Source organism: Egretta garzetta, unplaced genomic scaffold, assembly GCF_000687185.1.
Source record: "Egretta garzetta isolate BGI_Z169 unplaced genomic scaffold, ASM68718v1 scaffold293, whole genome shotgun sequence".
NCBI classification, from domain to species: domain Eukaryota; kingdom Metazoa; phylum Chordata; class Aves; order Pelecaniformes; family Ardeidae; genus Egretta; species Egretta garzetta.
This window is the reverse complement of record NW_009259318.1, coordinates 2878803-2906534: the sequence shown is the minus strand read 5'-3', so window position 1 is coordinate 2906534 and position 27732 is coordinate 2878803. Positions and strand designations below refer to the sequence as shown.

General features: G+C 40.5%; 1 protein-coding gene across 1 annotated transcript in view; it reads right to left on the bottom strand.

Moving 5' to 3' along the window:
* Nucleotides 1–27732, bottom strand: part of LOC104124223 (potassium voltage-gated channel subfamily KQT member 1-like) — a 316296-nt gene that overhangs the window by 218992 nt on the left and 69572 nt on the right. The window contains exons 8-11 of the mRNA XM_035892082.1: nt 23756–23866; nt 22622–22717; nt 21614–21742; nt 19041–19203 (exon numbers count right to left, since the gene is read on the bottom strand). Coding sequence (XP_035747975.1) covers nt 19041–19203; nt 21614–21742; nt 22622–22717; nt 23756–23866 — 499 coding nt within the window. The remainder of the gene's footprint in view (nt 1–19040; nt 19204–21613; nt 21743–22621; nt 22718–23755; nt 23867–27732) is intronic.

Here is a 27732-nt window from a genome sequence, read left to right as displayed (position 1 = left end):
GGAAGTTGGGAATCAATGTTTGGATTCTTAAACTGAGTTAGGACACTGAGTGGTATATGAATCTTTCATGCCACAGAAAACCAAAGGGAATATTCTGCAAGAATAGTCTGTAGTTTGCCTACCAACAAATAGCAGAACTTCTTTGGTCAGTCAGTGGCACGAAGAAGATTGTCCTAACCACACTTGCAGTTGCTGTCCTCTTGACAATGTGTCTAAAACCATTAGTGATTTAGTGATGTTTAGAAAACAAATTGTACTTGCATTCTTTTTTTTTTTTTTTGTCAAAAGAAAAATATTTATTTGGAAAGACAGCAGCATGGACATTTTTTCTCCCTGCTGCCTCTGTTAGGGTTCAACATCTGTAGCTGTGTGTATGTATAAAAATGTTGACTTTGATAAATAATGAGATTAATGGCAGTAAGACTGATAATTGTGTCGTATCACTTTCACACATGGTAAACGTGAATTTATGTCTCGGTCTTCAGTAATGTGGTGAAGATCAATAATTTAAGGAAGCACAGATGGAACCAAAGCCTTGTGATGGAACTGATAGGGCAAGAAAATGCATATCTGTTGTGATTTGTATAATATCAACTTTCTCTGAGCATGCTGATCCCAGTCAAGTTACTCCTCAAATTCAGCATTCATCCAGATTTCTCTTTGGGATTGGCAGAATCTACAGCCAATTCATAATGTACTCACTGTTTTTTTAGCAATCTCTGCACTAGCAGTGATCTCGCGGTTCTCTGCTTCTCAGGGCTTCCTGGCCTATCTTAGAGGAACACTCTGCTCCAGGGAGATGTGTTTTATGGGGAGAGTGGTTCAGTCAAACTGAGAAATGCAAGGTGTGCTTAAGAATGAGCTTTTTCACCCTCTTGCATGCAGGCCCTTTGGAGGAGGGAAGGGTGAGACATATGGTAGAGCTGTATGTCTCGTTATATCTGTCAGTTCTTCTCGCTGTCACCACGATTTTTCAAGCAAAATCATGGCTTGCTGCCAGAGGAGAATCAAGGTCACCCTAAGCCTGAAGAACTACAGGACACATTCAAACATGTTTCCACCATGTCATCAGCAAAGAAAGACTTTGGCCTCTGACGGAGGGCATGTGTCAACTTAGAGTTGTATCTCAGCTATGAATATCATTGCTCCTTTGTTGTGTACAATTTTTGGTTGCTATTGGGAGTATAGAATACTAACTATGCTGGGTCTTCCAAAGCTAATAATTTGAGTCTCAAAAAATTGGATTAAAGTCATGTTTTAGTTGTAGCAGCAAAAGCTCAGTAGCTTCTTTGTAATTAAAATAAATTTAAGTGGAACCTAAAATACTCTAAATATTTCCTAATGGAAGTTAGGAAGTAAGCAATATGAGAAAGTGGGAATGTAGCCTTAATAATGAATGCATATACTGATTGAGCTCTGAAGCACATGGTTGAAGACCTTGTGAATTAAACTTTAAATAAAATGCAATCAGTTGGTTTGCAGCATTTATTGGAACACAACTTCTGAGGGGGGGTTGTGCTTATGTTTCAAATTCTATAATCTGAAGATGTGTATTTCAAATTTTTTGTAGTATTTGGTATACATAACAATGTCTATTTTTAATTCCTTTTTAATAGTTATAATTTAGATTTCTAGTCAAATTACTGCCCTACCTAAAAATCTTTGCATTCGGTATTTAGCAAACAAGTATTCTGAGCAAATATATTTGAAATAGGAAGGGAACACTCCCGTAAAATGTTGATTGTTTTCACCTGGAATGTACAACATAGTAACAGCTGGAGCTTTAGGTAGGAATAGTTTTGATTTAGTGCAGTCAACAGCTACAGGTTATTTTGCTTTAGTGCTTTATAAACGCTTTAGTGTTCTCTTATCCAGATTTGGATATAGACTTTTTTCAATCTGAGAACAGATTTAAATTTGGTTGAAGTCACAAGCGAACGGAAGATCTTGTTGCTTGGTTTAAAGTACTGACCATTTCCAGCTTTGCAAAGGGTATTATTATGATGTTTGCTAGCATGGCACAGAAGCACTGCCTTGACAAGGATCTGCTTCTCTTATGCCCAGATCTAACCATCACTCATCTGCTATTACAAGGGATTCACAGCTGAAACCTTAGCTTTCTCCTGTTCCACTCAAAAGTCCTTGTGGATTGGCAGTCAGCACAACATACTTTGTTACTTGCAGTTTAACAGGTTAAATGAAAGCTGGCAGCATGGAGACACTTCAGCAGCATTATTTACCCGAAAGTCACTGTTCATTTTCAAGAACAACTGCTTAGATGAGATGACTGAAATTGAAGAGAATCTTTCTACAACAATTCCTTGATTTTTCATAGCTAAGACCTCAATTCCTTTGGAGAAAGTCTTATGGAAAAAAGTCACATTTCAGCTTTTGAGATGGAACACATCTACACTACACCAGGGAGGATGTGCAAAGCGAAGAACTCTCTTATCTCCCTGCAGCATAGTTCCTTCAGACAGTTGGCAGAGAAGCTAACAAGGTAAACATTGGAAAAATCTTTCAGGCAATTCTATCTCATATGGAGAAGAATTGCATGACCCAGTTGCAGCAGCATCTAAATGAAGGGAGGGAGATAGAAGACTGTCGATGTGCGATTCCATCCTGTGAAGTAGGAACACACTAAGGTCCATTTGATGCTGGGGAAGAGAGATAAAGGTGAAGGAGGTAAAAGAGGAAAGCATCAGAGGTCTCATTAATAAGCTTTATTCTGAATGAAATGTTTTAAATAGCAAACTTGTTCAAAATAATGTGTTTTTAGAAATTGCTACTGATGCAGACTTTATGGACCCCAACCTAAACTGCCTTGCTCTCCATTTGCAAGAGAAGTTCAGGAAGTATTTTCCCCTCAGACTGTTTCCACTACAGCTAGTCCATGTCAGAGTTTGGCATATACTAATGCATTTATTTATCCAGAAAAGAACCTGTTTACCCCTTTAAAAAGGAGACTTAAACAGTCTGTAGATGTAAATTGAGGATCTTTACCATGCAAATTAATTCCCCATAAAAACCATCATTATCTTACCCAATTAGATCTCTATCAGCTAAAACTGATGTCATTCATATGACATATAAATGGGCCTACTGTTTTATGAATGTAATTTTACCTTATTAGAAACAGTGCAACCACAGAACTTCCAGAGATACAATTTCTCCAGCAAAAGGAAGAATCCTATTTAACACCAATCTTTTATTAAGACAAGCTTGCATGTACTTTTGCATATACTTTCTGCTCATCGAGCCACCTAAGTTCATCCCTGTAAGCCTTAATCTGCTGGCCCCCCATGTACACCAAAATCTAGTGTACACTCTTTTTTACAAGGTTACAGAGACAGCAGCCAATCTGAGCCCTTCAAATAAACAGCAATCGAAACTCATGGACTTCTATCCAGGGTTGCCAGCACACATTTGCTTCATGATGGCTCACTCAGCACAAACTAATCTAGGATAGATTCAGGTCAGCCTGACCGGAGATGGGTCTTAATAGAGTTAGTACAACTAGGTCTAGAGCATCCCATTGCCATGGTCTGATCCACCCCATTAAAAACAGAATGAAAAAGCCACTAGCAACAAATACTAGTATTATGCTGCTTAAGGTTTTTTGGAAACTGGAATCAAGTTCTGAGAACTCAGTGTAATATAATACTTAAAGGAACTTATATGGATCCAAAAGGGTCAGAATACAGTTGCAGCCTACATACCCATGAAGCAGATTCAGGACCAGTTTGTGTGCAAGCCGGAATTCCTGGAATTAGTTATCAGAATTGTATTACAGATGCTCTCCCCATAATTCACCTTATTTAAAGATGAAAAAAATGTTCTTCTCCTTTTACAGAGGAGTTTCTAATTCCATGTCAGCTACATACAATTCTCTTGTTGGGGAGACCACATGCTACAGACTATATCAAGAATGAAGAGGAAATCCAGGAGGTTTTTTCCTTGATGATGAATTACCACTGCTAGAAGATGCCTAATACAAAAATAATGCATTATTAAAAAACCCACAATTTAAAAAGCCATCAGTGTTGCTTTATACTTCTAAGCTGGGTACGTTTCTGCTGCACTAGGTAGCACTGATCACATAGAATCATAGAATCATTTAGGTTGGAAAAGACCTTTAAGATCATCAAATCCAACCATCAACCTAACACTGCCAAGTCCACCACTAAACCACATTCCTAAGCACCTTGCCTACCCGTCTTTTAAATATCTCCAGGGATGGGGACTCGACCACCTCCCTGGGCAGCCCATTCCAGTGCCTGACAACCCTTTCTGTGAAGACATTTTTCCTAATGGCTAACCTAAACCTGCCCTGGCACAACTTCAAACCATTCCCCCTCATCCTATCACTTGTTACTTGGGAAAAGAGGCTGACCTTGCTACAGCCTCCTGTCAGGCAGTTGTAGAGAGCAATAAGGTCTCCCCTCAGCCTCCTCTTCTCCAGACTAAGCAACCCCAGTTCCCTCAGCCACTCCTCATAAGACTGGTGCTCCAGACACCTCACCAGCTTTGTGGCTCTCCTCTGGACATGTTCCAGCAACACAACATCTTTCTTGTAGTGAGGGGCCCAAAACTGAACACAGTATTCGAGGTGCAGCCTCATTTTCCACCAGGCAGCTTTCCAGCCACTCTTCCCCAAGCCTGTAGCATTGCAAGGGATTGTTGTGACCAAAGTGTAGGACCCAGCACTTGGCCTTGTTGAACCTCATACAGTTGGCCTTGGCCCATTGATCCAGCCTGTCCAGGTCCCTTTGCAGAGCCCTCCTCCCCTCAGGCAGATCAACACTCCCATCTAGTTTGGTGTCATATGAAAACTTACTGAGGGTACACTCAAACCCCTTGTCCACATAATTGATAAAGATATTAAACAAGACCACCCCTAGAACTGAGCTCTGGGGGACACCACTCATGACTGGCTGCCAACTGGATTCAACTCCATTCACCATGACTCTCTGGGCTCAGCCATCCAGCCAGTTTTTTACCCAGCGAAGAGTACACCCGTCTAGGTTATGAACCACAAGCTTCTCTAGAAGAATGCTGTGGGAAACTGTGTCGATGGCTTTGCTGAAGTCCAGGTATACAACATCCACAGCTTTTCCCTCATCTACCAGGTGGGTCACCTGGTCATAGAAGGAAATCAGGTTGGTCAGGCAGGACCTGCCTTTCATGAACCCATGCTGACTGGGCCTGATCCCCTGATTGTCCTGCACATGCCTGGTGAGCACACTCAAGATGAACTGGTCCATAATCTTCCCCAGTATCAAGGTCAGGCTGACAGGTCTGTAGTTCCCCAGATCCTCCTTCCGGCCCTTCTTGAAGATAGTCATCACATTTGCCAACCTCCAGTCATCTAGGACCTCCCCTGTTAACCAGGACTGCTGATCAATAATGGAAAGTGGCTTGGCAAGCTCCTCTGCCAGCTCCTTCAGCACTCTCGGGTGGATCCCATCCAGCCCCATAGACTTGTGGATGCCCAGGTGGCACAGCAGGTCAAAAACTGCTTCTTCCTGGATTATGTGGGGTTTATTCCACTCACCGTCCCCGTCTGACAGCTCGGGGGGCCAAGTACCCTGGGGATAACTCACTGGGCCATTAAAGACTGAGGCAAAGAAGGGGCTAAGTATCTCAGCCTTTTCCTCATCCTTAGTGGCAATGTTCCCCCATGCATCCATTAGAGGATGGAGGTTCTCCCTGGCTCTCTTTTTGCTGTTAATAAGAAAAGCTTCTACAAATACATTATCTCTTACAACAGTGGCCAGGTATTTTTTCATAATACAAGACAGAAGGGTGCCATATAGGAGTCTTAGCCACATTAGCATGTAAGGAAAAGCAAGAGACATCCCTAATAGCAGGCACAAAGCAGAGAGGAAGGGAGGAAGGGATGTCCAAAGTAATTCATCACCCTTCTCCCCCACCTCTGTGGGCCTTACCCCAGAGGAACTCCCACAGAAATTATTGCCAAGTCAGCTGGGATATTCACTGCAAATTCCTCTGCAGGAGAACACTAAGAAGGAAGAGCTTTTCCCAGAGATACATTTACTCACTTATGGTTTCCAAAGAGGTTAATTTAAATCTAAGTGTTCTCCTGCAAGTGAACAGGATTTATATTGAAAAAGAGTATGTATTCCAGTTTTGGCAACTTCCCTTGTTAAGAAGGAATGTATCATCCACACAGAACATTGCTTAAATGCATCAGTTATTTTTCCATGTATCTCCCACTGAGTAGCTTTTTAACTATGGTTAGCATTCTGTTCAGTGATTCCTTTAGTTTTATTTAACAGAAAAGTCAGCTGTAAAGCAGATATTAATGGCTCGCTGTAACAGTCCAACACCCTAATTCTGCAAAAAAGACTAAGAATTCTAAACAAAACCCCCTCATAGATCATAGGCAGAAGCTTTTTACATCCTCAAAGTTTGCTCACAATTCAACATTGCATTATATCAAAAAGTAAACAAGGTCAGATTGTTTCATCAGTTGTAGTCAAGCAATGCTAAAGAGTTCAGATTTTGGCCCAATTTTAATCAATACAAATAAGCAGTCTTATTCACTTAGAAATTTATTAACTATGATCAATATATTTCATAAAACAGCTGCACAAAATCAATGAACAACATAACCTATACAGAACATTGCAAATGTTTGCTCATTAGGAAATTACTGTTGCTTCCTCTTTACTTTCCAAAAGATAACAATATTGCAAAAGATTGTTTAGCCAAGTATTCCAATGCTAAAGGTACACAGCAGATTACTGGACACTCCAAATTGAAGGGGAATCAGTTCCAGATGTTTCCCACTGATTAAATTCAGCCCAAGCAAGGTTAAGTAAATGACAAGCAGCTGCTTTTATTTTTTTGCAACAGTCATGAAAAATACTCTTAGAGCTCTGACTACCTCTAACTAGCAGACGCATGGCGCATCTCCCATTTTCCTGGGTTTTCATGATTAACAGAGACTGTAGACAGTCTTAAGAGCAACTAATTCTTTTCACTTCCAGTCTGTCAGAATCCTATGTAGATCAGAATTAGCAGGAAGAAGCTCAACAATAAAAAAATTACCTCTCTTTGAAATGCCTCAATTATGTACACCCCTAAGACACAGCCACTCTCACTGCATATACTACTTTCTACTAGAGTAAGTAGAAGTAAAACAGGAAAATGTTAACATTAGACCAGATCATGGCTCAGTGCAATACAGATACCCTAATGACCCATCACTCCATTTCAAACAGGACAGCAAATGCATCGCTTTCAGGTTCTCAGACATAACGCTCATGGAACAGCAGAAAGATCTTAGCCAGCAATAGATGTAGCAGCTATAAATTAAAAATTATTCAAGTGTGATGATTCACAATATAATAGCAGACAAGACCACTTTTAACGTGGGGATTGCCTAGCTATGTCTAGCTAGCCCTCCAAAGAGTTCTTGAGACATTACTTGTAAAAAACCAAAGATCATTGACTGGAACATGTCAGTTATTACCACGTACAGAGGTTGAAACAAAGCTTGATTTCTTAGATTTATCTCCTTCAATTTATACTCAGAGATGTTCTTTAACACCTGGTAGGATTAAACTGACAGAAAGATGTACAAGTCCCTTATGCACATATCTTTCAGCAAGCTGACAGGCTAGATTTCACATCACAGCACTTATTCTGGGTGGTGCATGGAAGAATTTCCAAAGCACGGAAGTAAAAATCAAAGATTCCCATGGATTTGTGGTTGGGACAATCTGGAAAGGGCACCATGCATCCCTTTATAGGAAAATTATTTTCCAAGCAACATTTATGACCCTGAAAACAGCATGCTATGTAAAGAGACATATCAAGCAAACTGAAATTGTTTAGAATGTGGCTAACACCTGGGTATCTAAACAGGGAGCAAAACCAAAAAAGAGAACACTTAATTTTTTCTTCTCCATTTTTAAAGTAATGGTCAGTGTCATACATTATATATACACACACACACACATCCCCATACCCCCCAAAAAAACAGAGTTTATTTTACTGCTAATTCTGGAATCTTTTCAGCATTCCCAGCTGACATACAAGGTAAAATACATGAAATACATACTTTTCAAGCCATATTAACTCACATATTCAAAATTAACAGTATATTTAAAGAAGTAGTAAAAGTATATTTGCTACTCAGCCACTTAAGTAGAACCAGTTAAAAAGTCACAATATTTTATATATATTTTTTTTTAAATATGATGCCCTAGTGTCCCACAATAATGTTTTGTCATTCCCATCAGAAAGAACAAACTTTCATAGCTAAAAACTAGCTTTACATTCTGGATTAAAATCAGACCTTTTCCCCACAGAGCATTTACTCCATTTTCTGCAAAAATCAGCTTCTCTTCTTGCAAAAGCTAACATTCCCGGTTACCACTCCTCCTTGTTTATGCTAACAATAAATACATGTGTAGGCCTATGTTTAATCCTTCATTGACTAATAGCATTCTTCACTTCTGTAATGCTGTGTCAGTCTAAAAACACTTCATAAACAATTAAGACCCACAATATCTCTGTGACAGAGACAAGACTTACATTCATTTAACAGATGACGCAACTAAAGCACAGTGAGTTAATTGTCTGCCCAAGGTCACATAGCAAATCAGTAACAGAGCTAGGAATGGAATCCAGGAATACCGACTCATGCAACGCTCCCTCCCCAACAGGAGACGAGCCTTTTACATACAGCCTCAACACCAAAACGGGGCTTCCATTGCAGTCTAACAGCCCACTACTACACACTGGAGCTTTGTCCTCGTCTTCCATTCTCATTTTAACAGTCTCTAGCTGCCTCTGCTGCTTTTGTGGGAAAGTTTGAGGCAAAAGCATGCAACCCTTGGCTTTTTACAAAACCAGCCCCCCACACACACAGACAAAGGAGGAAATGCAAAAAGTTGCCCTGATTTCCCATTTATAAGATGAAGCACCTGCTTCTCACCTTCAGTGAGAAGATTCTGAGGTGTCTCAAAAAGGTCTTCACTTCCATACAGTCACTAGTGAACTGCAACAGAAAACCTCACAGTCTACAGTACTACAGTTGCTCTGTAGGTCACCAGGGGGCTAAGTGCTGGTTGGGTTTTTCACACACACACACTCCCCCCCCTTTCCCTTTTCTCACCCACTGGACCACATGGAGATGTACATTGCATTTTGAAATTAGATTACTGTTTGAAGTTTGGTCTTCGGCATGTCAGACCACATACTCTGTATTCTGGGCTGCACTGGAATGAGACTGTTGCTACCTCACTGAAACACTTAACAAAAAAATTAGATTCTAAAGTAGCAGTGGTGATAAAAGTCTAAATTGCGTAGCACATACTTATCTGTGCTTTTAAATTTAAGTTTCATAGACTGTTTCCCCAGGCAGCCTCCATTTATATATTAGTTTCCCATTTTCTGATGCACAATCCACATTATAATTTTTATTAAGTTACTTGACTAATTAGAACAGAGTTAGAAAATCATGGTCTTCATCAGATTTCAAGCCCTCCATAAAAAGGGAAACCCTAAATCCCAAACTGTTTTTCCCTGCCCGCCCCTCTCCAAAGGTTGCCCTCACTTCCCCAAAGTAATTTGAATCATATGACCTTGAGAAGGGCAGGTGCTGCAGTGCTGTACTGGAAAAGGGTCTGCCTATAAGGGCTCATTTGAGCGCAACGCATCCCCCAGTGCTCTGCAGCAAGGGGGGTTATCTTTGCCACCCTATGGCATCGTGTACCATAAACAGCTGGTTAATAGACCAGAGATCAGGTCAAGCAGCTGCCTTTGTACTTGATTTCAAAAGTGTGGAGATCATTGCAGTGAATTAGCAAGATACAGGATTAGTGGGGGAAGATGAGACAGGAGCCAATTGCATGAGCATCACTGCCTCTCGGTGGGAGGCTCACAGGCTGCCTTCCAAAGCGCTCTCAGCCACTTTGAGTTGACACCAACTGCAGACTGAATAATAATTTCACTCTAGTCCATGGTCTGACCACAAATAAGCCTGGTGCTTATTTGATAGCACCAGGCTCAGAAGCCTCTCTAAACACATTTCTCAGGTAAACAGTGAACCACTGGTAAATGTTTCGTTAATGAACATATTCCAACAAGTTTTCATCCCTCTTACAGTAGCCTAAGCTAATTTTCTAGGCCATAATCCAGATCCTGTGTTTCTGCATATATAAGGATAAAACAGGAAAGCATGGTTAAAATCAGTATGTAAACTGTCTTCTGCCTCTCTCCCACCTAACAACACACATTGCCACATCACAGAAAAATACCCCAGATTATCTGATGTGATTGCTCTTGATCCATTCATGTTCACTGTTACTTATTTCCTTCTTACTGGTTTGGGTTTGGTTTTGGGGTTTTTTTTGGGGGGGGGATGTGGGGGGGTGGGTTGAATCTGAGGACTTTGTGTTCTGCACCCACCCCACCAGCCTCCTATCAGTTCTGCTAGTGGCACTCAGGTTAGTTCTGATCACTCCCTTACTCCTCAGCTATTTACTTTGCAAGTCCAGGTAACTAAAACCAACCTGACTTCAATGTATCTTCCCCAATCCTTTTTCTTCTGTTCTGGCTCAATTTGCCCCTCACTTAATTATTAGCCAAATAATAGCAAGTGACACAATTTCAGTGTCAATTTTAACAAATAAAGTATTAATTTTCAGTGAAAAGAAAAAAAGCACTAGCTATTTCCCCGACATCATTACAGTCTTTACACTTTAATAATTAGGTCAAACTTCCATTCGTCACAGATTTTCCTGTCAAGTTTAGGTCATTAAAAAAGCTCACAATGTACCCAGATTGTTCCTATCTTTCTCACATTTTGGAAGAGTGACAGCTTGGTATATTTATGTGAATACACCAAGGAGCTCCCTTGTCACCTGAATTCCTCTGTGTTGTCCTGTGTTAGCACTGCTAGTAACAGGGCCTAAGCTTTGTACAGAGTTTGTGAGACCTAAGGAACAAGGCTTCTCAGGCCTGCTCCGTCCAGACTTTTTCCTGGCCAAAGTGATTTTAGCTGTGACAGCAATTTCTCTAATTGACCAGGTGTCTATATCTAACTTGTTGTACTTTTGTTTATCTTTGTGTTGTACAACCACAGTTTCATATCTACAGCAGTAACAGCAGTTATTCTAGCAGAATGAGATATTTACAACTAAATAATGACATAGTTTAGAGAAATACAGGCTGGGTAGAATATCAGAGGCCTTGAGAAGTGGAAACACAGGATGCAGTGTATAGGAGTACAGGCATGAGATAAGAGATGGGGCGCAGGCTTGGCACTGGAGACCCGACAGCTATAAACAATTCTCTAATGGTCAGTTAAAGAAAAATGCAGTCCTGGAACAGGACAAAATCGGTTTTAAGGGTAACAGAACAAATAAATACTATCTCATATAAAGAGGAACATATACAGCAAGTTCAGATGAAACCTGGAGCTGCACACCAATAAAGAAATATGTAAAAGTGTTAGGAAACATTCATAAATGACCCCAAACGGATCCCAGGAGAGGAAGAAGAAACTATCACCACAAACACCATATTCCTGTGAAGGACACCAGATTTCAACAACTTATTGTACCACTTCCCCTTCTTTCTCCAAGAGAAAAAAATGCCAGGAAAATAGATAGAAATTAAGTAGTATGTGTTACAGTTTTAACTGTATTTTTACTATAATTGCAACTTTTTAAATATGCAAAAAGCATACTGCATTTGATTGGGTTTTGTAACAATTATATCTGGACTAATAGCAATTAGATCTTAAGATCTCAGTTGTACTAGCGCTAAATTCTAGTTTTACTTTCATAATGCTTATAAAGAAGACTTTGAGCATAACGCTTCTTAGTCTTGCTTCCTACTGTACCTTACCTATTAACTCTGAGTTTCCATTCTTGAAGGCCAATAACAATTTCCTTTCTCTCTTCTTCCCAAGGCTGGCTAAATCTATAATTTTACAGTTACTCTCCAACACACCTTTCATATTTTTAATCAAATTTCTAGCAGTACAACTCAAATGTAGAACAGTCTCTCCTCTACTTCCACTCCCCGCCTTCTGTACTGAGGCTACCGAAGGCCTAGCTTTTCTAATGCATTTCACCAGACACAGATGCCAGGAAAACTCCACAAGGTCCTGTACTGCGAGAAGGTTCTTCTGGTTGCTCAAACATAGCAAAAGAGAAACTTTTTTTTACAGTCAACAGTTGAATTCTCCCTTTACACCCCTATGACAGGGTCTTGGCTTTTCTTCTTTCCTTCTCTCGCCTAGAGACTTACACAGCAAGACTATCATGATGTATATTCTGGATCCAAAAGCAAAAATTATCAGGGCCACATCAGTACTGTGAAATAGCTTACCAAAAACTATACAATTTATTAGGTCAACTTAATCTCAGTTTAAAAAGCTGCCTTTGTTTTATTGTTAGACAGCACGTTGACTCAAATACAATTTATTTGCTTCCCTGATTTTCTACATTTTAAAGGTTTTAACAGTTATCTGAAATATTAATTTTTGGCAACAAAACTTGCTATTCTGGGGTATGACCTCCCTTGCAACTCATAATTGTTTTTTTTCCCACTGCTGTGCTGCTAGTGCCTTTTTTTTTTCCCCAGTTCCAATAGTCAACTTTACCATAAACACCACTGCCACTAGTCTATGGTGGCTAGTCATTCACCATGTGCTTATCCTAAGCCAGTGTCATCATAAAGTTTCCTTACCACACAGAGAAATTTTCTTTTGCTACTGAACAGTGAAACTCAGTCTTGCATCACAGCTGAAGTTAGTTGGATCATTTTCAACTAAATGCAGTTTCATGTAAATGTACTGTCTTTGATGAAGCAAAAATGTTTTCTGGATAAAAGAGTCTAAACGCAGTTTTACTGATATTACTAATCAGAAAAACTTTGAGGGAGCTGCAAATACATTCTCTCACTAGGCACTCCCATGGTCTCTGGTACAAAGTCGCTGCTCAAGTCCAGTGTGACCGATGATCTAAAGTCTGGTCCTAAATCAGGCAGAACTGGGAGTTGAGTAAATGCAGAACAAAAATAAATTTTTAAACCTCAAAAGCTGCCAGATTTAATCAGAAGTAAGAGTGAGTTTGGCAGACGCAGCTGTTCTCTTCCTCTCAGCCTCTATCTGCTCTTACACCGTTCTCAACCCCCAGTTCTACCATCCACTTTGGTCATGCAAGATAAACCACAACATTCACTCAAAGTAATCACGCAGGACAGCCAGAGCTGAAACAAAGACTGAAAACTTTCTGGCAGAGGCATACAGGTATGTTTCCATAATTTCTACTCACAGAAAAGTACCATCAGTACCTACAAGTCCTGAACTGACTGACAAATTTAGAAGTTAAACAGCCTGGTGCTGAATATAGATTCTCACTGCAAAACCAACAGCATCTGCTAAACTCACCTTCTTAAGAGCATTACATTTTTCAGAAGCATGGTATCTGGATACTTTCTCTTGCTAATTTGGAGATATCTTTATATTTATGCTTTTCCGACTTACTGACAGTTATGCAGGCCCTCAAAAGCTTTGGTGTGTGCTTTATTCTATACATCTTAGCCACATATTTTTTCTCACCTTTCACTCAGCTTGTCAGCACTGGAATCTATGAATTCACTTCACTCAAAATACTTGCTTCTTTATATGTACTTCAGATTGTAATCCATCTATACCACTAAGGGAAAGCAGTCCGTTTTCCCCCCAGTGGAAATGCAACTAGCTTCCAGGAACAACCAGCCCATTACTAGATAGGTGAATTCTGGAATATCAGTATCCAAGCTAGTATTACAGACAGAATAAATCAACATTAACACTATTACACACTTTATGTGAGAGTGTTTGCGAAGGTATTCTAGGGGTCATTGAAGATTACAGTTCTCTCCCCCTCCTGGTGACAAGTTACTCTTGTGCAGTTTTGCTTTAAATATGGGGGAGAATATGTCAGCATGCAAGAAACTCCAAAAAGCAAACAAAAGCACAGTGATAAATAGGGAATTTTGTTTTTACTCCAGCAGAGGTTTGTCACAGTGAGTCTTGTAACTTTGACAAATTTTACAATAATGAGTTGTATATACAACCTGCAATAACTGACAGAGAATAACATATTCCATCTGCTGGAGATGTCCCAGGAGGCTGACCTTCAAGGTCCAAAAGCTTTCATGTTTTTATAATTTTATCCCTAATAAAAAGTATTATGAAACAGCTATTCAGTTCATTTGGAGAAGCACACATTGCAGTGAATAGCTGTTACCTGAAGATGAAACTCAAGTGCATGCAAAAGATTTCAGTTATGCTCAAGTATTATCTTTTTTTTTTTTTTATTTGGATCAATCTTTATGACCTGCCACTCACTCTTGCTATTATAACAACTACCATAGTGATACTCAAGTGCCTTCTTTAAAACTTACAGGAATATTAGAGATCCTACTGCAGGGGAGTAGGTACACAATGGTTGACAGAAGTACAGGTAAAAATCTATTTCAAGACTAATTATGACTATAATCTCAGGTGAGTATGAAATCACAGAGGGTTTTAAATCACTGCATGAAAAAAAAACCCCATACACCTGGGTCTGAAAGAGCTCTCAGTAGAAGCAATAGATATCCATATTAAAAGAATATAATGTACTAGATATCTTCAACACCACAATTTTTTTCTAGAGTTGTTTTTCTTAAATCCATGTTTGCTTTAGCTGTTCCTTCTTTATATCTTTCTAAATAGCTTCCTCATTTTGAGAGGTTTGACTACAAACAATGAAACTATTATTGTGGAAGACTTTTGGCCTTTCCATTCCTACAAGGATAATCAAGTTCTCAGGGTTACAGAGCTCTGTATTAGTCACACCCAAAACCCCATGCATGGTACATAACTAAGTCAGGAACAACTCATTCTGGGTGTCCTCTCCAAGCAAGTGGAGGAAAAGAAGATGATCAGTAGTAACCAGCATGGATTCACCAAGGGAAAATCATGGCTAACCAAGCTTATAGCCTTCTACAATGGCACAACCAGCTGGGTAGATGAGGGGAGAGCAACGGATGTTGTCTACCTTGACTTCAGCAAGGCTTTTGACACTGTCTCCCATAACATCCTCATATGGAAGCTCAAGAAGTATGGGTTGGATGAGTGGACAGTGAGGTGGATTAGGAACTGGCTGAATGGCAGGGCTCAGAGGGTTTTGATCAGTGGGGCAGAGTCTAGTTGGAGGCTGGTAGCTAGTGGAGTTCCCCAGGGCTCAGTACTCGGCCCAGTCTTGCTCAACTTCATTGATGACCTGCATGAGGGGACAGAGTACAAGAGCAAGTGTCAAGTGCTGCACCTGGGCAGGTTGAACCCCATGCACCAGTACAGGCTGGGGGCTGACCTGCTGGAAAGCAGCTCTGCCAAGAGGGACCTGGGAGTTCTGGTGGATGACAAACTCGCCATGAGCCAGCAATGTGCCCTTGTTGCCAAGAAGGCCAATGGTATCCTGGGGTGCATTAAGAGGAGTGTGGCCAGCAGGTCGAGGGAGGTTATCCTCCCCCCTCTACTCTGCCCTGGTGAGACCCCACCTGGAGTACTGTGTCCAGTTCTGGGCTCCCCGGTTCAAGAAAGATGAGGAACTCCTAGAAAGAGTCCAGAGGAGGGCAACTATGATAAGGGGACTGGACCATCTCCCCTGTGAGGAAAGGCTGAGAGAGCTGGGCTTGTTCAGCCTGAAGAAGAGAAGACTGAGAGGGGACCTCATCAACACATACAAGTATCTTAAGGGTGGAAGTCAAGAGGATGGAGCCAGACTCTTCTCAGTGGTGCCCTGTGACAGGACAAGGGGCAATGGGCACAAACTGAAACATAAGAGGTTTCAGTTGAATATGAGGAAGAACTTCTTCACTTTGAGGGTGACAGAGCACTGAAACAGGCAGCCCAGGGGGGCTGTGGAGTCTCCTTCTCTGGAGATATTCAAAGCCTGCCTGGATGATGTCCTGTGCAACCTGCTCTAGGTGAACCTGCTTTAGCAGGAGGGTTGGACTAGATCTCCTGAGGTCCCTTCCAACCCTTGCCATTCTGTGAACAGTTTTCCTTTTATGTTATCAAATGTTTGTTTCAAGATTCCATCATTTATGGTACGTAAAGATTTAGTTTCTACATTATGCACTATTTAATATATGTTTTTTATTACATGTGCACAAGAGGCTGAGAAACATTAGTGTTGATCATATCTATAGACTTTATAAGGCTTCCCTCTCTCAAACCTTCTTCATACAGAAGAGGAAAGCATTTTGCCTCGCTTTGAAACATATGCCTCCTAGGCAAGTTTTGAGCAAGCCAAGAGAATGCTGAGTGGACATGGATGCATGAACAGGGTATCCTAAGAAAAACCTTATTCTCATGAAAAAAGCTGTGCTCACAGAAGGCGGTTCCTGAATTATGGTAAATCTTCTTGATAAAGGAAATTTTAACTTCATTTCACTCTATTTATGCCCAGAACAAGGAATTTTCTTAGTGGGACTGTTATTCTGTTGCCTGCACTTGCCAGGCATTTGTTTCAGGTCTCTTCCCTCTCTACAGTCTCTCTCACTTCTGACTGCAGCAGTAGACTAGAAGTTTTAAAGCAACAGCTCTGCTCCTCCTAGGTCAGGCCTATAAAAGTGATCTAATTCAACCTTGAAGTTTGCCATCATCTGTAAAACATCTAGCCCTCACAGCCAATGAATAAAATGTTCCACTATAGCAACACTGAAATAGAAGCTGGCATGGCCCTTTTCAATTGCCTTTTTTATTATTTTCTCTACCTTTTCAGATTTTTAAGAGAGGAAAAAAATACCTTAGGCTTAAAGCCTAGTACTTCCACTTCCCAAGAATAGAAGCCTATTAATTCTGGCAATGAGAATGTCCCTAAGAGAAATCAGGTTTAAACTTTTGAGAGGTGTCAAGAACGTTCAGTCAACAGAGCAATTGACTTGGCCAACTACATTCCTGGAAGCTTTGCAACAGAAGGAATGAATCAGAAAAATCAAATTAAGTGTGACTTACCCCCGACACTGGCTAAGACAAAATGTGAAAGAAAATGAAAAATAGATAAAACTTAATTGGTAAGGGAATAATAAGCATGGCTGTCTCAGAACAAGAATAAATTAGACCAGCTATAATAAAAGTACAAGAAGAAAACATCTCAGAAAAATTAGAAAAAACTCTTTCATTTTCCTCTGTTACCAAGCCTTCAGGCAGAAAAAGATACAGGCTTGTCTTTTCAATCTCTTTCCTCTGATGCACAGAGCTTTGCTCAGACTAACAAGCAATGTTCCTTAAACATTCATGAAGTGAAAAAGCATGCACTGGCAGAGTCATGAATGCAGACAACAGTCCTCAACATCTTAACTGTCTTTGGTACTGTTGCAAAGTTACACAACACTTTGCTGCTCTGTCCATCACTAACTGATATCACAATATCAAAATACACTCAAAGTCTGCTATTACATGGTCAGCAAGGGAAGCTGCACAGCTCTAATAAACATGCTGAGAATTAACATAATATTCTGTTAAGATACATGTAATTAAAGTAGCAACTTTATTTACAAATTACATCTGCTTTCCCAGAACCCTATAAAAGCACTGGAAATGCCAAACAACAACTGAAATACCACCATTGTTGAAAAGCAGTCTGACCTCAGAGTGACAGAAGAGACTTACACAAGATTATAAAACCTAAGGAAGAATATGAGGGGTAATGAAAACCTCCATCAGTGGAAGAAAGAAACTGTACCTCCCACAAGTGCGCTTCATGGCTATCAGTTGCATGAAGCAGAGGCTTGAAGGTCTTTCCAAATCCCTGTTGGAGCCAGATGCTCCTGCCTCTTACAATGTGCCTCAATAAGCTGCAGGTCTCAGATCCCTGCTATTCCACATCTGATTGCTCCAGCACGTTTTGTCAATGCAACCTACGTCACACAACCTAGAAACTCTGTAAAGTCAGAGCAACCCAGTGAAACTCCCTTTGATTGTGTTCAATATAGAAGACACTATATATTCCCTCTAGGGGGGAATAAATATTTAAAGTACTTTTTATTAAAGATACCATTATGTCAAGACTACAGCCATGCTCTTTCCAGGCTGAAATTGGGTGTCCGCTTCAATGTCACATAAGAGTAGCAGTTTTATACAGAGTTGATGTACAGGTTTATGAAAGACATGAAAACCTAAGTCAAAGCACCACATAACATACCTTTGACTAGGGCCAGCATCTTCAGATACCTCAGTTAACTTGGCAAGGCTTTGCATGCCTCTAGGTACAGAGCATAACTTCTCAAGACTACGAGGAAACAACCTCCCCTTGAGCTAAAGATTTAGCACATCCAGAACTAGCACAGGTTTCTTCAACCTCATCAGACAAAGGACAACAGTAGTGAACAATACTATTTCATACCAACATTTCCACTACAAACTTAACTAAAAAGAGAATTTTACTAACAATGCAGTATCTTCGCTCAGTAGTGTATTTCAACCTGGAGGCTGGCGGAATTTCAACAGCCACTTATAGCAACACACAATATTTTAAATGAAGCAAGAGAAAACCACGCTTATCGAAGTGGTTGGCTGACATAGGCATAAAAATATTTAGCCATTCCTATCGCAGTTTTTTTGCACAATGATTAAGAGGCTGCTGTAAAAAAGTAATTTTTTTTTTTCTGTTTTATTTTCCTTCCTCCAGGCTCTATGTGAGGTAAAGTTTAAGGTAGGGTAGATCTGAGGAAGCTTTCCATCCACATCTGAGATGACTCAAAAAAGTAGAATTAATATATACAACATCTTAATTGAGTTAACTCTGGTAAACAAAGTAAGTCCTTTTGATGTTCACACCAAATGAATCTAAATTTGTGTCCCCCTGTTTTTGTTATGTAGTTGTCCTTGGTTTGAGGCATCTTGCTTTACTGATTAGTTTAATTTTTTTTTCCACAGAAATTTTCCCTTCATCAGTTCAATTTATTTTAACCCAGTCTCTTAAATATTAATGTGAACATAAGTGAAAGTAAATTACCTCCTGGTTCATCAATGTAGAAAGACACATCTTTTTTGTCTTCTTGTTCATCAATGTGATCATAAGTGATCTGTGGAATAGACAAGGCATTCTCTCCTGGGTTTATTACAGGTGCAGAACTGGTACCACAGCCTAGTTTCCCTTTTCTTTTGTATCTTCTAGCCTGTGGTAGTAGAAAAGGCATGATATTAGAACACACTATCAAAACCACAAGAATACACATGTGAACTTCACTATACAAGAAGTTAATTGGAGGTTTGGGGGTTGGGTTTTTTTTTAAGAATGCAACTGAAATTCGGTGAAAGCGTTACAACTTTGGTAATGTCTTCAAAGTGGTTGGTTCTGAATTACCAACTTAAATCTGACAAGAATTTGGTTCTTAGGAGAAGATGCCCAGTACATTCTGAAAATCAGGTTTCAAGTAAAATTTCTCAAACTGGGTCCAAAACTCAAGGCACCCAAAATATTAATCACTTGAGTATACAACAGCTTAGCTGTAACAACTTTTTAAAGCTCTAGTTAAACATAACCACAGATTTTGAATTATGAGCTAGACATTGTGCAGCCTTTTCAACTAAAGAAAATTTCATCTTTTACCAAAAAGGCTGAATTTGGCACATCAGGAAAAAACAAATCCTTCCTCCCATTTCCAAAGTTGAAGTTCTCCTGATTTTAGAAGCCTAAGAGGCAGCCTAATAAACACCCTACAATTGGTACACAAGAAGGAAAAAATGAAGGTTTGGATTTAACTCATTTCAAGCCAGGCTGGTCTCCATCTGCCTTTGTGACCAGAAGTGACCAACATAACAGCCACTCGTATACAGACTACGTGGCCTGTGCTGTCTGCCTCTTGGATGCTGCTACCACCTAGCTACATAAATACTACTTCCCACGACATAGCATTTATTCCCAGTCTTCACAACTACCTACCCTTTGGCTCTAGTCCCACCTGGTTCTAGTACTCACACACACACCCCTCAAAACAGAGATAAGAGGCATACTTTAATTTGTCTGATGCTCCAGTAACCTTCTGACAAGGAGCTGAGATCTAGAGCTACTGCACTCAACTTTACAAACTACTCTGTAACTAAGCAGTTAGCAGAGATAAACATCAGAGAATGATTATTCACACATCAACACAAACAGCTGTGGGCTCAATATATTCACAAGTGGCACAATGCTACTTGGTCTAAGCAAACCAATCCTTATTTTATTATGGTCTGCATTCAGTCTTTTTGAATTCATTCTTCTGTTCAGCTTTGCAGCAATTAAACAAAAGCATGTTCAAAATCAATCAAACAGAGCATGAAAAATAGTAGAAATGGGCATTTATAGTAGACAGTGGATGCACTCCCATGCATCAAAATGCTTCTAAATGCAAAGATTATTAGTTCTCATAGCAGGAAAAGCAACTAGGAATTCTCTGGAGAGCAAACCACTACAACATGCAAAGGATGATCAATATACATTTAAGTCTTTAAAATAAGAAGCTAAGCAGATAAAGAAAGAGCTAGTCTCCTTTGACAACAGAAGATGATCCATTGGTAACAGATGAAAGAACCATTACTATGTTCTTGAATTAGGATTAGCAGTTCACAGGGAAGTTCAGGTTTAATAATATATTAGGGAAATCCCTCTCACTAGAGAAAACAGGAAAAATACTAAAGTCACTAAAAACTGTCTATTTTTTTCCAGCTGTCCCACCATGGATTGCTTGTTGTTCAGCAGCACATACTACCCAGCCTTACTTCAGCTTTACTCCTTTCCTCTTGCTTTTTCTGCCCCTAGTTATGAAGGAGTTAGTCTCATGGCAAAGTTATACTCTGCTCAACACCAAGTAGATTGTACTGCTGTAACACCAAAACATATACATGCATACAGATCATGCCAATTCATGAGCTGCAGGGCAATCATACTGCTATTTTCTACAGGGCAACAGGCATCAGTGGCATTTCACTGCCTCTAACATCGTTTTAGAAACCCTGGGCCTTTCCAGAAGGGGTACTGAAGGTTAGGCAAGCTTGCCAATGAAACTACATGACCATGTTTAGGCCATCCTACCTGTATAAGCAAACACTATTCCACTTTACTGCAGCCACAGCTCAGGCATTTGCCCAAATATCTACACACAGCCCCATATAAAAGTACCATGGAGGGAAGTACCTGAGCAGGAAAAGCATGTTCACATTCAACATGTGGCTGACAGCTATAAGTTTTGAAACTACCTTTCTCCTTTCCTCCTGTATGAACTACTGTGCAAAATTAATGCAAAATGGGAAAGCGTCACATTACCTTCTCAAAGGGTTGTTTAAGTCAGAGGAGATGAAACAATTGAGAACTGGCACTTGTCTGAACACCAAGGCAAATTTAAAATTAGAAGACATTTGTCCCTCATGAATATTTTAAGGAAAACTAAACTAATCATGCTGTGGCATGAGGAATACAATCAAATGTCCCATTACAAATGCCTTTCAGCTCTCCAAATTCTTTGGACACTTCATAAGGATTTTGGCAAGTTATCCCAAACAAATTAAAAGCAAGAACAGAATAGAGCTCTGCCAACTCTCCGTTACCTGTTTTCTCAGGCTAGGGCTAGATGGCGCTGGTGTTTTTTTGGGATTTTGCACCGGTGATGTAACATAGATCTTCCATGTTGCTGTAGAACTGCAGGATTTCTCTGCTGCATAACACCTCCACAGAGTCTATAATAAAACCCAAACCCAATGACCTTAGTGAATAAGCAGTCACTGTTGTCCTGCAGGGTAGGTAAGTCAGATTTTGCTGCAAATCAAACTGACAGCAAAATCTTCAATCAATGTAAACATGCAGCAAAGGGTTCTGACTGCAATTACTGTGCTATGCCAAATAACACCATGCCTAATGAAATACACTCTTCCCTGTATATAACTGTGGTGAATGTTATTTGCACCAGGAAACATACACTGAGCACACAGTGATCTTAAATACAGTCTTTGTAGTGTTCTCCCTAGGAGCTGGGGTCTAAACCTGCCCACAGTAATACAAAACAAACCCCACACAACAACAAAAGACCATAATCAAACAATCCTCATAGAAGTGAATCCCCACAAGCATCACAGAATACTGATGTTTCTTTTTTTCTGCAGTGTGCCACATTTTAGTATTTGTGCACCGTGCTACTGCATTCTTTATGTGTAGAATGTTATGCTGCAACATTTTTCTAAACTGAGGTGTGTGTATACATGTATATGTATGCACATTCATCACTTGAGGATTTGGCTGATGCACAGGACCTAAGGGAATATAAAAAGGAAGTTAGGAATTACAGATTATAATGATTTTTTTTTACTATTTTGCCAAATAGACTCATTGCATCCAGTTAGTGTCATTGTGACCATAGCAATCAGGTTAGTAAACCCTTCTATGCTCACTCATAAGAAGGGGACAAGCAATTATCTAGTTCTCTCTAGTCACTGAAAGTGGTTAAACACAAGTGGTAGATTTATAAGAAAGCCTAGTAACTGTGATTCTCCATGCTTCAACTACTAGGCCACATTCCCTCTCCAATATTTTCCTAAGCGTTTTACTGTTAGGGGTCTTACCTGAATTAGGGAAGCTGCAGCTGGGATTTGTCTGTTGAAATGCTTCTGACGTTGCTTCTGCTGTACTTTCAGGGCAAAACCAGACCCCAGAATACCCTAGACATAACCAAAATTACTAGTCAGACTCCAATATGGCTTCACATGCCTAAACCAAATATTTAACATATGTAATAAACAGATATTTTATAAGATACATTCCTAGAAAGAGTTCTGAATTTTCAGATGTCCACAGTGACAGAATTCTATTTATTTCAACAAATAAATCCAAGATTGAGCACTTTGACATTGGCATCATGTAATTTCAGTAAACAGTATGGGTTTATTGCTGTGATCTACAGGTAACATCAGTCAGAGGTATTCATGTTCCAAAGGCAACCCTATACAATGGTGGGAGAAGCAAATGCCACTGTCACATGACTGATCTACAGCTATTCTTCACAATTATTTTTAATTCCCTGTCAAAAAAAACCCCCAAAATCACACACTCCACTACTAAAGCCAGAAGCCAGTTTGATTTTCCAGGCAAGATGAGCAGAGAAGCCAAAGATATACTTTATAATTTCAGCATTTCTATTAAAACTGATAGTTGCTGAAGATATACTTTGTCTTTTCTAATAGTTTTGATATTGCTGTCATCTTTATTTTCCCCCTCAATTAATTTATTTGAAGATCAAAAAAGCCCAAAGGTACTTTATAATACCACGTAGGAAAGCAGATGCAGTTTCCTAGACCTCTGCTTTGTGGCAGTGTTCCTCTCCTCACAGGACCCCAAGTTATTCTTATATAACCACAAAATAGTAGAAATGAAGGAAACTTCATTTCTGACACAGAATGCTGTTAAAAACCCTCTCCCTTTACCTCACAGAATAGCTTCAGTTCTCAGAGTAGTGGAAACTATTCTTACCTCCTTTCTAGGCCACATCTCTCTAAAATGACTGCAGTAAAGAGACAGCAGCTTCATTCATATGTGTGTGTAGGCACAGACACAAACATACACTTGAGGTTGCATGTGTGCACATTCTGAAGCAACACCCAACCCCGTTATTTCCCTATCAAATGCACCAATTTAAGTCTATCTAATTGTGAGCCCAAGTCAGACAGATACTTTAATAAAGTGATCCAAGTTCTACTTACCGCTGGCAGAGCAAAGAAAGATATAGCAAATACTGAAAAACAGGAAGCTATTGTCTTCCCAATCCATGTCTGGGGAACTTTGTCTCCATAACCAATTGTTGTAACCGTTACCTAGTCCAGAAACAAACATCTAATTCATTACAATGTAGTACCTTTTTTCCCCAAAAGCAGAATAAAAGAAAAAAAAATTAGAGAATTATCAGGAGATACATATGGAAGAACAGCATTTGGATTTGTGCATAAGGAAACCACAAGAGTATGCTAAACATAAAAACAGGGTAAATCCATAGTGATATACTTCAGCAGGCATTCACGGCTGGCCGCTGGTTTGGATGCAACAGTAGCCTGGACCCAGGATAACTGCTCTCACAGTTTATAGCTGGTTGCTTCCACCCTCCCAAAACTTCAAGGATTGGCCCTGGGGGCTTGAGACTTTGCAGGGTTTTTTGAGGCTTGCGGTTTTTCTGCTCTTGCTTTTAAAGCGTGGCTGCACAGGGTTAAGAAGAAAGCCTTAGAAGCACTGACTTGCACACAACTAATGCACAGACATATGCCAAGCTCTGCAGCCAGGCAGAGACACTAGCTGCAGCAGGGTAAGCTATGCCCTGTGCTGGCAGGAAGGAAAAGGGACAGAACTAACACCATCCCAGCTGAATCTTCATCACAAGAGGAGGAACACAGCCACGCCAGGACACATTATCTCCCAAATTAAATATGCCAGTAGAGCTAAATACAGCTGAGCACCATGCTCAGCTTTTTTTCCTCCCCCCACAAATATAGTTCTTTGCCACTCAAAATTGTGTTTAAGCCACAGGATGCATCATATTACTGTACCTGGATCTGCTTATTGCTTATCAGGGTGCAGCAAAGGCCACATACTGCCTGAAGGATGGTGAGCCCACAGTCAAGGGAGATACCACAGCCAGCAGGGCTGGCTCCTCCCTGGTCAGGACCCACTTGCACAGCACCCAAGCAGAACAGATGCAGAAAAAGCAGCCAGGTCTAACCAAGAGTCCAGATTTCAAGGCAACACCACAGCAACAAGGCAGGTGCAACAGTAAGCCAGAAAGTCAACCCACAAGTCAGGGTTAGGATCAGGTCCAGTGGTCAGCACATAGGTCCACAGGGATGAACCAAACCCAAGGTATCAGGCCATAGGTTGAAGCTAGGATCAACAGACTCTATAGCTAAACATAACTGCAGTTGAGCTAGAGACCACCTCTCCTACACCAGAGTGCTGAGCTTAAATAAACCCCCTGTGTGTGTTGGAGGCCTCAGGTGATGCTGGTCAGGGTCATTAGGCCAATTAGTGCCCTCAGGGCTTTAGCAACAGCCTCCCCTCTCAGCAAGTCATGTCCTCACACAGGTCTGGGATCAGAAGGGACTGGCCGCCCCTGAAAAACCATAGCGGCAAAGAGGGCCTGACTGGGACAGAGATTTTTGGCTGTTCCTGATGACCCCCCAGCATTCTGGAAGAGAATTCATTAGAAGCCCAGTGGTAAGTGTTGGGGCTGGGGCGGAGGGGTGGGTGGGTGGGGTGGGGAAGGATCAGAGTCTAGGTGAAGGCTGGTCCATCAGAAGTGTATGTAATGTAACAAGGGCCAGGTGCTCCCCAAGGGAAGGTGATCCCAAGGAGGAACCCTAAGGCAAGCCAAGGGAATCCCACAGCTGGCCAGACAGGGACCTCACCATCCTGTGCCCAGCCTCACAGCAAGATAGACTCACAGACAGTGGCTGTGTCCAGCAGAGTCTAAATCATATGGTGATATCAAGGTGATGAGGTAAGTCTGAGGTTAAGTATGGAAGTTAGCCCATAGGTCGAGATCCAGATCACCCAACCAGGCCTGAGCTGGCGACCAAATCTCCAGCACAGTTCAGGCAGGGAATAAGTGTTCAGGGCTGAGCCAAAAAAGAGGCCATGGGCCTTGGGTGTTGGGGTGGCCCCAGGTGTGGCTGGTCAGGGCTATTAAGGCTTTTTAGCATACTCAGAGCTCTGACACTGCTATGAAATGGTATGAGAAAGATGACTTTCACCCCTGAGAAGTGGAAAGCTTCTGGTGAGGAAATGAAGAATTCTGGCACTAATACCAACCACTGGGGAGAGCTTTAAATAGAAAAAATGTACTTCTATTTGGGACCACCAGCCTAAACCAAGTCCCACTCCCTTTACTTTGCCTTGAATGGTAGCAGAAATACAGCCAAAACAGACTTAAAAGAACATGTAAATTTACACTGACTACAAAAGAGGATGCCTTTTATGGGAAAAGTTGCTGACAAATACTTAGATATTATGCAAAAAGAGGTTTCTCAGAAGAAACTATCAGCAATAAAGGCATGAGAATATATTTTCTCATTGTCTCAGAGCAGTTTGACAGAGAGCTGGAAGGTTTACAGGGAAAAAAAGACGAACTATTATCAAACTGAGTTTTTCCAAGTTAAAAAAAAAAATTAAACTTGTGTTTATTCATCATGAATTTCTCACTTGAAGTCAACTTTGTAGTATCTATATCCTCTAATGAATATTGTTATTTTGAACTACAAACCGCTCTCAGCAGGAGATCTGTCTTGCCAGGTGTTTGTTCAGATTTAATGTGGCTTGCCCATGAGGTGACTCAGGTGCTATGTACTACCAGCAGTACAAACAGATGGGTTTGCTAGCCCCCCAAATTAAACCAGACCCCCCAAAATTCAACTTTGAAATGCAGTGTGTGTTAGTGGGGAGTGGAGGAAGTTAAAGCAGTGTTTCTTTAACAGCACTTTGGCTCTTCAGTGCACCCAGATGACCCCTTAAAGTCTGGGATTTTTCCTTCCTTTTCCTCTCTTTTTTTCTTATGAAAGGCTTCTTGTTTTTTTGTGGGGTTGGGTTTTGGTGTTTTTTTTTTTTTTTGAGTTCTCCAGCACTCGGGACTTAAAAACAAACTGCAGTAATGTTGAGCTGCCTTAACGTTACTATGGAAGACGGCATGAAAGCTGTAACCACAGAAAAGATGATTTTCCATCTCTGCAGCAGGCTGTTGGCTGGCAGATTCCTGCAGGTGCCTGAACATGTCTCAGAAAGTTTATCCCTGGCTACCTTAAGAGGGTTTCTTCTTGGTAATCTAATTAGTGCATTGAAGTATGTGGAAAGGATTATAAATAATGTAATTCTCTAGCTTTCTTAATCACAACCAGAATCTTTTTCTACTTGTGTATCCAAAAGTTATTAGTTATCTGCTCAGAGAATGTTTAATAACTAGGCTTTGGAAAATGACACCACCTTCATCATACAGATTTGCTATGGCACATTCCAGCTGGTAGGCACATGCTCTAACGCAGGCTCTGGAAACACATATGTACACTTCAAAAAAGGAAGCACTCTAAGTAGAAGTCAAGAGAGCTTCTCACATGCTTTAAGACAGGCAGGTGTCCTGAAGTTTGAAGAGTCAGAACTATACTCCTCAAAAAATATATTAAATATAAAGGGGTTCAAACTGCTACCTCTGGCATGGAAATTTACTATTGGAAATCCTGAGCAATTGATCCCAAGTACCTCTGCCAGTTAACGCCAATTTACTGGAGTGACTAACTCAAGTTCAATGGTACAGAATAGTCCAGTTTGCAGCAAAAAACAATAAGCACTACCAACTTCTCTCTACCAAGAGTCGATCATGGAAGGGCCAACAGAAGAGAAGCCTCCTACATGGTCTCCTCCTTTCCTCAAGAAAAAATACCCAGAAAGGACAGGAAAAACTGCTGTGACGTGGGTTGCAATTCTGGCAGACTGCCAATGCTGTTGGAAATGCTTTTGCATGTGTTCTAACATGCTATAACTTCTAAAAGTGGCTTCATATAAAAAACACAAGCCTTTGATATGTCTGCAGTTTAATCTGCGTGCCTGCCAAATCTAGGTGAAAGAACCTTGCGTTTAACTGGAGCGGGTGAATGTAGTTAGCATTTAATTCCAACACTCATTCATTCTTTATTTTCCCTTTTCTTCA